The sequence below is a fragment of the Nicotiana tabacum genome, chromosome 12, assembly GCF_000715075.1.
Source record: "Nicotiana tabacum cultivar K326 chromosome 12, ASM71507v2, whole genome shotgun sequence".
NCBI classification, from domain to species: domain Eukaryota; kingdom Viridiplantae; phylum Streptophyta; class Magnoliopsida; order Solanales; family Solanaceae; genus Nicotiana; species Nicotiana tabacum.
In genome coordinates, this window is record NC_134091.1 from 4980009 (window position 1) to 4990641 (window position 10633).

General features: G+C 33.0%; 2 protein-coding genes across 2 annotated transcripts; one reads left to right on the top strand and one right to left on the bottom strand.

The window, feature by feature from the left end:
- The first annotated feature begins 2678 nt into the window (after window positions 1-2678).
- On the top strand, window positions 2679-7515 carry LOC107765397 (leucine-rich repeat receptor-like kinase protein HAR1). Its single transcript, XM_016584035.2, has 3 exons — window positions 2679-3620; window positions 4320-6080; window positions 6866-7515. The coding sequence occupies exons 1-3, from the start codon at window positions 2777-2779 to the stop codon at window positions 7231-7233; spliced, it is 2973 nt and encodes a 990-aa protein (XP_016439521.1). The 5' UTR covers window positions 2679-2776; the 3' UTR covers window positions 7234-7515.
- A 1316-nt stretch (window positions 7516-8831) lies between these two features.
- On the bottom strand, window positions 8832-9413 carry LOC142166983 (F-box protein At5g49610-like). Its single transcript, XM_075227128.1, has one exon. It carries the CDS (start codon window positions 9411-9413, stop codon window positions 8832-8834), a length of 582 nt encoding a protein of 193 aa, XP_075083229.1.
- Between the last annotated feature and the right edge of the window lie 1220 nt (window positions 9414-10633).

Consider the following 10633-nt stretch of genomic DNA (forward strand, 5'->3'; position numbering starts at 1 on the left):
ATCGATTACTCAAAAGTCAATTTCGTGTTGACTTTTCCAACTGAATGTCCAACTTAAGAGACTAAGTGTCTCTAACCTCTCCAAAACCATTCCGAACTCGGACCAACCCACTCGATACCATACAATACGACTGAACAAGACATAAAGAAGCAGAAATAGGAAAAACGGAACAGTAATTCATGAATCGACCGTCCGGATCATTACATCAATCAACTTGAATTTTATTGTCATTAAATTGCTACTTTTTTTTTGAAAAATTAAATCATAAAAGTTACTAATCTACGTTTTAATCAAAATATTACCTCATTTGTCTAAGTATCACAAAAAGTCACTAAGATAAAATCAAATGAACATACTATATGCTACTTAAACAAAGTTAATGACTTTGTGATATAAAAAAAAAAATTAGGAACTTGTTGTATTTTTTTTTGTTCCTTTAAGAATTCCTCACCTTATTTTTGAATAATTCGAATTTATAACCTATTGGTCGGAAGTGAAAGGTTCTCGCCACTCAAGCAACCCACTTGAAGGGTGCTCCCCACTTGATGTGATCATTTGTCAAAATTGAATGAATTTTATTCTTAGGCAGCCTTATTCTTATAACAAAAATGTTTTATTTAATTTTCTGTGGTATCTAGGAAGTTGAGTGATTATTATATCATAATTAATTACTCCAAGGCATCATCACATCATTTTATCAATTAGTCAAATAAACTATTCTCTTTGCTACATGACTTCTTAGCATTTGATACACCCTTTAAAAAAAAAATACTAACTCCTAAAAAAAATATCTTTTGACTAAATTATCTTTAATTTAAATTAGTATATTGTTAACTTGACATATTAAAATTTATAAATATGAAAGTTTGAAAAAGGTAATTTCTTCGTAATTATGTAGAAGTCACTTATTTTGGATAAAATAAAAGGTAAAAAAGTCACTTGTTATGGAATGGAGTAGGGTTGTGCATAATTTGATAAATACCTAATTACCGTATCGAAATAAAAAAAATTGGTATTTGGTATTCGATATTTTGGTATTCGGTAGAGTATATGATTTAAGTTTTAAAAAATATTGGTATTAGGTATGGTATTTGGTATTTTAAAATAAATTATTGAAATGCCCATACCATACTGAAATATATATTATATTATACAATACATATATTATTAATTATAACATAAATATAAAATCTAAAATTTTACTTTACTTTATTCTCTAAGTTCATCAATTAACTCAATGTAAGTAATAAAATATTTTTAATGATCAAAGTTTTTTTTTATGTATAGTTTTCTCTCTCTAAGTTGATATTTGCTAGTTTTGGACAAAACTTATGCCAACGTATGTTTTTAGTTTTGTACTTTTAAGTACTTTAATTCATAATATTACATTCTATGACTCTATGCACTAGTTAGTATTATAATCGAATAAATCGAAATTACCAAACCAAAAAGTTCGAAATCGAAAAGAGAAAAATGGAATCATACAGAATTTAATCAAATATGATATTGATCTTGTATTTTAAAAGATCGAATACCAAAAATACCGAATCAAAATAAGTTTTTACACGGTAACGCAGAAAGTAATATAGTGTAATTTGAAGTAAGTTTTTATATTACTGACTCTCGTGACAGGCTCAGAACCGTCAATCATCAAAGAACGTTTAAAGTTGATCTTTGACGCAATGACAGAAGCCGTCAGAAATTTAACATTGTTTCTTCTCCAACCATTTCTTGTCATTGCGTTTAAAGTCCGCTGCTACAATCATTTTACTTAGACAAATGAATTCTGTAAATTACTTTTTAATAATTATCCTCCCAAATTATTCACCATGTTGATCAAATCACCTATCCAGTGCCTAAAGATTTTATTTGGTTGAAAGTTGAAACTTCTGATAGTATGTTGCAAAGTATTTTTTGGATAGTGACGAAGCTAAATTTTTTTAAGGGTGTCCAAATTTGAACAAAGTGAAAAAAAATACGACAAAAGATGTTCAATATATTTTATGTACATTTAAAACGTGATATTTTATCTATTATATAGTATAATTTTTCGACAAAGGGTGATCAATGACCAATTGGCTTCGCCACTGTTTTTGGATGATCAGGTTGTTTTTGGATTTGTAATTCACTTGAAAAAAGTTGAAGTTTTATGAATAGAAGTAAATAGTTTTACCCAAAAATCAATTTTTGTAACTTGAAATTATTTCTATAAAAAGTTTTCAAAACTGATTAAATTCTATGAACAAATAATGTTTTCAAATTTTTTTGGAAAAACTTTTAAAAACAAAAATCTACATCCAAAAGGAAGCTAAGAAGTAAGAAAGAACAACTTAAAAAGGAAATTTCACCAAAGCTAACACTAATTTAGTACTCCTCCGTTTCAATTTATGTGAATTTATTTCCCTTTTAATGGATGCCAAGAAGAATGATCACTTTCCGTATTTCGAAACTTATGCAACGATTTATAAATACACGAATTATATGTGCCTTAGTTTACCACAAGTTTAAATTTTTTTTCTTTTTTCTTAATATCTTGCCAGTCAAATAGATTCGCAAAATTGAAACGAATGAAGTATAATATATGATTAATAGTAGTATGTAAAAACCATCTCGTATCTTCACTTTGTTTCAAACCAAAAAGGTTAATTAGTGGTAATACAGCGTTTGATTCTCCTACCACTTTGGCAAAGTGCAAACAGTAGTAAATACTTATACTTCAAATAGCCTAAGCCTATTCTAAAATTCGTACAAACCAAAGAAAGCTAACAGTGTAAACATGTCTGCTGCTTCCTTTCTCCTTCTCTTCCAAATTTTCATCTTTTTTCCTTTCACCATTAATGCATACTCTGATCTTGAAACCCTTTTAAAACTCAAAGAATCCATTGTTGGTATTTCAAGTTCTGGTCTTAATGACTGGAAAAATATCACAACAAATTCCTCAACTTCCACTTTTGTTCATTATTGTTCTTTCTCTGGTATTACATGTAATAATGATTTACGTGTTATATCTTTGAACATTTCTAATGTTCCTTTGTTTGGTACAATTCCACCTGAAATTGGTCTTTTAGACAAACTTGAAAATCTTATTATGTTTGGAGATAACTTAACTGGTACACTCCCTTTAGAAATATCCAAACTTTCTTCTATTAAATACGTTAATCTTTCAAATAACAGTTTTTCTGGTCCTTTTCCTAGAGAAATCTTGTTGGGGTTAATAGAACTTGAATCATTTGATATTTATAATAATAATTTTACTGGTGAGCTTCCTACTGAGTTTGTGAAACTTAAAAAGCTAAAGACTTTACATCTTGGAGGAAATTATTTTCATGGTGAAATACCAGAAGCTTATTCTCATATTGAAAGTTTACTATGGTTAGGTTTACAGGGTAATTCACTTACTGGAAAAATACCAAAGAGTTTGGCTTTGCTTCCAAATCTTGAAGAACTTAGGTTGGGTTATTTTAATAGTTATGAAGGTGGAATTCCAACTGAGTTTGGCTCTATTAGTACACTTAAGCTTCTTGATCTTGCTAATTGTAATCTTGATGGTGAAATTCCTCCTAGTCTTGGAAATTTGAAGAAGTTGCATTCTCTGTTTCTACATGCCAACCGTCTTACAGGTATTGGTTTGAAAACAACATTTTTTTACTTAAATTATTGCTGTTTATGTCAAAAACATAGAGTCTTGAGCTCGTTAAGTTTAAATCCTGAGTTCGTCTCCAAACTCTGTGGTTTGGAGTGATTAATGTCAGTTGACCTTTCAATTAACCAACTCACCATTTTTTCACTTAATAGTACTATAAATTATATGTGAAAAGACTCATAAAAATAGTGTAAATACTAAGGTTTGAGCTCATACTTTTAATAAACATAGAATTTTGAGCTCGTTAAGTTTAAATTCTGAGTTCGTCGTCTCTGAAGTCTCTGGTTTGGAGACGGAGCTTAATGTCAATTGACCTGTCAATTAACCAACTCACCATTTTATCACTTTATCGCACTATAAATTATATGTGAAAAAACTCAATAAATATTGTGTAAATACTAAGTTTTGAGCTCATACTTCCTATAAACATAGAATCTTGAGCTCTTTAAATTTAAATTCTGAATTCATTTCTGAACTATATGGTTTGGAGAGCTTAATGTCAATTGGCCTGTCCATTAACCAACTCACTTTTTTTTCACTTAATAGTATCATAGATGATATGTGAATTGACTTGAAAAATATTGTAGTATATTTTAGGTTATGAGCTATTACTTTCAATAAGCTTAGAATCTTGAACTCGTTAAATTTAAATCTTGGATTCGTCTCTTCCTTGCAGGTCACATACCATCTGAACTCTCTGGTTTAAAGAGCTTGATGTCTCTAGACCTGTCCATTAACCAACTCACTGGAGAAATACCAGAGAGTTTCGTGAAGTTGCAGAATTTGACATTGATAAACTTTTTCAAGAACAACTTGCACGGTCCGATTCCCCCGTTTATTGGAGATCTTCCAAATCTTGAAGTGTTGCAGATTTGGGGCAACAATTTTACCCTGGAATTGCCCGAAAATCTTGGCCGTAATGGGAGGTTATTGAAACTGGATGTTACTGGCAATCATTTTACTGGAAGAATACCTCCTGATTTGTGTAAAAGTGGAAAGTTGAAGACTTTAATTCTAATGGAAAATTATTTCTTTGGTCCAATTCCTGAACAACTTGGTGAGTGCACATCGTTGACTCGAATTCGTGTTAGGAAGAATTACCTAAATGGTACTATTCCAGCTGGTTTTTTCAAGTTTCCTCTAATGGATATGCTTGAACTTGATAACAACTATTTCACGGGGCAGTTACCAACGGAGATCAACGCGAATAATCTTTCGAGTCTTGTGCTTTCTAACAACTGGATTACTGGAAATATTCCTCCATCTATTGGGAACTTGAAGAACTTAGTGACTTTGTCACTTGATAAAAACAGATTATCTGGTGAAATTCCTCAAGAAATTGCGAGTTTAAAGAAACTTGTGACCATCAACTTGAGTGGCAACAATTTAACAGGTGAAATCCCGAGTTCCATTGCTCTCTGCTCGGAACTAACATTAATTGACTTGAGCAGAAACCAATTGGCTGGTGAAGTTCCAAAAGAGATCACCAAATTAGACAGCTTGAACGTGCTCAACCTGTCGCGAAACCAACTGAATGGTGCCATTCCTGGAGATATTGGAGTGATGAGTGGTTTAACAGTTTTGGATCTTTCTTACAATGATCTTTCTGGGCGGAGACCGACCAACGGACAGTTAAAATTCTTCAGTGACAAGTCTTTTGTAGGAAATCCTAAACTCTGTTCGCCCCGTGCTACATTTTGTCCCTCAGCTTCAAACTCAGCTCAAAACTCCCACAAAAGCCATTCTGGGAAATTTACCACTACACAATTGGTTGTTATAATAATCATTTTAGTCACTGTTGCATTGCTGTTGGCTGTTACGTGGGTGTTTGTCAAGAAGGAAAAGTTCAAAAATTCAAAGATTTGGAAGCTAACAGCATTCCAGAAACTTGATTTCAGAGCTGAGGATGTTTTGGAGTGTTTAAAAGAAGAGAACATAATTGGAAAAGGTGGAGCTGGGGTAGTGTATCGAGGGTCAATGCCAAATGGCATCGACGTTGCAATAAAGAAACTTGTAGGCAGAGGAACCGGACACCACGATCATGGTTTCTCAGCTGAAATCCAAACACTAGGCAGAATCAAGCACAGGTACATCGTACGATTACTAGGATATGTCTCGAACAAGGATACAAACGTGCTGTTGTACGAGTACATGTCGAATGGTAGCTTAGGGGACATGTTACATGGTGCAAAAGGGGCACATTTGAGGTGGGAGACGAGGTATCGTATTGCTGTTGAAGCTGCAAAGGGATTGTGTTATTTGCACCATGATTGTTCGCCTTCAATTATTCATAGGGATGTTAAGTCGAATAATATTCTGCTGGATTCTGATTATGAAGCTCATGTTGCTGATTTTGGCTTAGCCAAATTCTTGCAAGATGCTGGTGCATCTGAATGCATGTCTTCTATTGCTGGCTCATATGGTTACATTGCACCAGGTAAATAACCACCCTTTGTTTTCTGTTATTTTTCTAGTATTATTTTAGAAAAAAATGAAATTTTGGTTGAAAATAAAGATCCAATTGGAAAAACATCAACCTAAGTTGTTTCATATTTGAGACTTGGACTTGGATCTTCTAGTCTATCCACTTAATAATTTACCAAATTTTTTTATTAGGATTTAAATTATATATACTAGCAAATCAACAGTTCTTTACGACATTAGTATAGTTTCACATGTTATAACAGATTACTTACCGTAATTTGCATGATATCAAACTGTGTTTTGCTACGAATATTACGTGAAATTTGTTTCAAATAGCTTCATAGTGTAAAAACTATTTTCTTTGTCGGTCTCATAAGTTCAATTTTTTTTATGAGTTTAGGTTCTGTACACTAATAATATAAGAAATATTTACACAATTTATAATGTCATTACTAGTGATTTTAGTTATAAAAATCACTCCAATTAGTAACCTTTAAAAATACTACTACTAAATATCTTGCTATAATAATGCCCTTTTATGTAACATTGAGAAGTCCTTTTTTATTGGTCAATGTTTTGCTATTCATAAAAATAGCAAGGTTTAGTCCTAGACACTTCACACACTAAGACCAAGAACAGTAAAAATTTTGGAATTTACTGAATTGTGGGGTTAAAGGGGGTGGAGGGAGTAAAGCTATATATAGTACCAGGACAAAATCTATTTAAAACTTTGTCCAAACATTAAATTCAGTCATTAATGTAGTTCTGAGCTAAATTTTGTTTGGATGTGAAAAACAGAGTACGCATACACGTTGAAAGTTGACCAAAAAAGCGATGTGTACAGTTTTGGAGTTGTACTGTTGGAATTGATCACAGGTCACAAACCAGTTGGTGAATTTGGGGACGGTGTAGATATAGTGAGATGGGTTAATAAAACAATATCAGAATTATCTCAGCCGTCCGATGCAGCTTCAGTTTTAGCAGTTGTTGACTCAAGGCTACACAGTTATCCTATTGGGAGTGTAATAAACTTGTTCAAGATTGCTATGATGTGTGTTGAAGAGGAAAGTTGTGCTAGGCCTACTATGAGAGAAGTTGTTCATTTGCTTACTAATCCACCTCAATCTACTACTACTGCTGCTACTACTACTCTCCTCGCCCTTTGAAATTAACGTCTAGCGCGGATCAAGTGTCTGGTTGAAAACACGTAAAGTTAAAGGACCGGGAAGACAAAGTCGTGCAAGTATAGATGTTTATTTGAATATTAGGTGTTTTTTTTTTGTCATTTTATTTTGCTTGTGTTTGTGTTGTAGTATGCAAGTTGTATAAAAGGGGCAAGAAGTAAAAAAGAAAAATGAAAAAAGAAACTCCTTTTAATTTCTGTCTATGGGTTTGAGGAGGTTATGAAACTGTTTCCACGGGAAAAATAAATAATTACAACATTGCATTATCAGTGGCTACTTGCTATATTAATAACATGTCCTATGTTTTATGCTTTGTGTCATTCATGGCCTAATTGAAATTTAGACATCATGCGATGCATGTACGAAAATATGATTTTTGGCGGAAGTAATTGAACCAATTGCCAAACCTCTATGGTTCGTTTGGTATGCAGATTAAATTATTTTGTTATTGTAGTTTATAATCCCGGGAGTAATTTATTTCACCTAGGAGGTGAGATAAAATAATACCAAGTTTAATTGGATAAGGAGGTATAAGATGGGATGTCTAGGATTAAGTCAGTGATAAATTTATACCGTCAATCAAACTCAACATACATTTAGTACTACACTTTATTTCACCTTATCCCGCGTACCAAACAATCCCTACGAGTATATGAATTCCGGTGATCTCACACCATTCACAACGTTAGGGTCAGGTTGGTTGGTATATAAGGAGAATTAATTACTAGCTGAAAAAAAAGGACATAAAATCTTGTGGTATAATTTGAATATCTAAAAAATATTTATTCTTTCTCCAAATTAATTGCCTTAGAATCTTTGCTAAGGCATATGTCGGAAACAACATATGCTTGTATCAGATTTGTTAAGTTGTATGCAATATAGGGCTGTCAAATTTAGTCAATACCCAAATGACCTGTCCAACCCGCTCAAGATTGGGCTGGTTATTGACCCCGTCCATTTATTGAACTCAATCGATGTTGATCTAACCCATCTCAACCTAAAAATACCTTAGAAATATTTTTTTTGTTTAATATGTTATATATAACCATAACAAAGGGGAAAATATCTTATTTAGTAATTATACAATTCATAAGATAACAACACATATTAAGTAAAGCTTGATAAGAGTTGGACGGGTTGGGCTATGACCCAAAGTTTAGCCCAATCTTAACCCAACTCATTTTAGCTCAAAATAACCCGCCTAATTACTGCTCAACCCATTTTAACCCGCCTAAAACCGTCCTAACCTGCCCATTTGATACCCTAATGCAATTTCCTGATATTTGCAGCATATTTCCTGATCCTTATTGCATCTCGACTTCGAATATTGCTATCAAGGCACCACACAATAATCTCTCCCTCTTTATACAACGCGTATTATAGAGCCCCACCCGATATTCCAAGTACGTAACTGTCTCCGTCGTTCATCTCTTCGGGCAATTGCAAACCCCAAAAACACTTTTTGACACTATCATAAAAAATGATCTGTGCTTCCAAGCCAATCCAACAGAACACTCCATTGATGACTCCAACTGATGTGATATTCGTCCAACTAAATTGGAATACTTGGAGAGGTACATCTAGCGTGAGATTGTTACACTAGAACGAAAACCAAACCAAATTTTGTAACGAACTATAGTAAATGAGATCACATCTTTTTCAGGGTCATCTACCTTGCAAAGAAATCCAACAGCTACGCGGTCTATGCAGCTGGTTTTAGTTACAGGAACTGCAACATGTTGCCTCGTTAAAGGATTATAAACATAATAAACTCTCTCATACCATAAATCCTCAGCGACAAGAATGAAACCATTAGATGATGCAATAATGTAGACTCCCCTGCCAAGAAATTTGACCGATTCATCTAAAATACCATCAATCACTTCCGAAGATTTCTCCAATGAGAAGAAAAAGCTAATATCTGAACATTTAGAAAGCTCTCTATCTTGACAAAAGAAACCTATCATTTGAGGCGGCTTCCATCGTCGTTGAGAACGACAACTATAAACCAAAGATGGATCAGCAATGTACTTCCTCCACTGCTTACATACAGATTCAAACCTTGCCAAAGATTTAGAAGGCAAACAATGTAATATTTCAATTATGATATCCTCAGACAACCAACGTACATGTTTATCAGACGATCTGCATAGACGTTTCATGCTAACACTTGTGTGATCTTAGACCCCTGAAACTACAACAAGAAGCAGTTTCAACTTTGTTAAGTACTTCAAATTTCATTATTAGTGGCGAAGTTAGGAATTTCCTTAAAAGAAGTGAAAAAAGTTCCCCATAAAAGTTATTCAGTATATGTTTTATACCTCTAAAACCTAATATTTTACCTATTTATGCAGTGTAATTTTCTGACGAAGGATGGTCACCACTCTTCAAGACATGTAGCTTAGGTCTTTGATCTCTATTCATCGTTTCAACATGAAGTTCAGACAAAAAGTCAACCTTTTCTATCAATTCAAGCAAAATACTGAATTATGAAACAGTTTATTTAACTTAAATACGAGCCTATAAGGAAATCATAACTCTCAAATTTTTATTTACACAATCAAGTTCCAAACGTCCCTAATGATAGGAGCCTTGAAATAAAGTAATCAACCAGTTATTTAACTTCAATACGAGACTGCAAGGAAATCATAACTTTGAATTGAATACAGAGTTGTCACAAAGATGAGATTTTCTATACACAATCAATTCCGAACTTCCCTAGTGATCGGAATCTTGGATTCGTATGATGAATTGGAATTTTATCAACTGAAAAACTAATGTTTTATGTTTATCATTTGCAACTCAAGAAAATTTAGCAGTGGTTGTGTAATTCGTTTCGTACTAAACCACAAGTATAATGATCAAATAGTTTCAAATAAAATTAAATTATCATGTGTAATCAAAATTAAATTATCAAACTTTGCTGTAAAAAATTAGGAGGGAGCCTTGGAGCAACGGTAAAATTCTCTCTATGACCTATAGGTCATGGGTTCGAGGCTTCGAGCTGTGGAATCAGCCACCGATATTAGCGTAGGCTGCCTACATCACATCCCCTTGGTATGCGGTCCTTCCCCGGACTCTGGATGAACGCAAGATGCTTCGTGTATGAAAATATTGCCAGACCATACACTGGTGAAAGAGATACTTATTTGATATAGACTTGCCAATTAGCATGACATCAAATATCTATATCTATATATATATTAAAGCAAGAAAGTTACCATATATAATTGACATTATGGTTAAGTCAAGTGGCAAGCTAATAAATGTCAATAGTATATGGTAACTTTATTCTATATTTGACTATTTTAGTTAAATACATATATATATATATATATATATACATACATACATACATACATACATGGAGGAAGTAGAAAGG

Excerpts from the sequence above, each read along its gene's own strand:
- LOC107765397 (XM_016584035.2), top strand. The coding sequence starts at position 2,777 with ATGTCTGCTGCTTCCTTTCTCCTTCTCTTCCAAATTTTCATCTTTTTT. Across the intron at positions 3,621-4,319 it reads ACATGCCAACCGTCTTACAG|GTCACATACCATCTGAACTC; the intron begins GTATTGGTTTGA and ends TCTTCCTTGCAG. Across the intron at positions 6,081-6,865 it reads ATATGGTTACATTGCACCAG|AGTACGCATACACGTTGAAA; the intron begins GTAAATAACCAC and ends TGTGAAAAACAG.
- LOC142166983 (XM_075227128.1), bottom strand. The coding sequence starts at position 9,413 with ATGAAACGTCTATGCAGATCGTCTGATAAACATGTACGTTGGTTGTCT.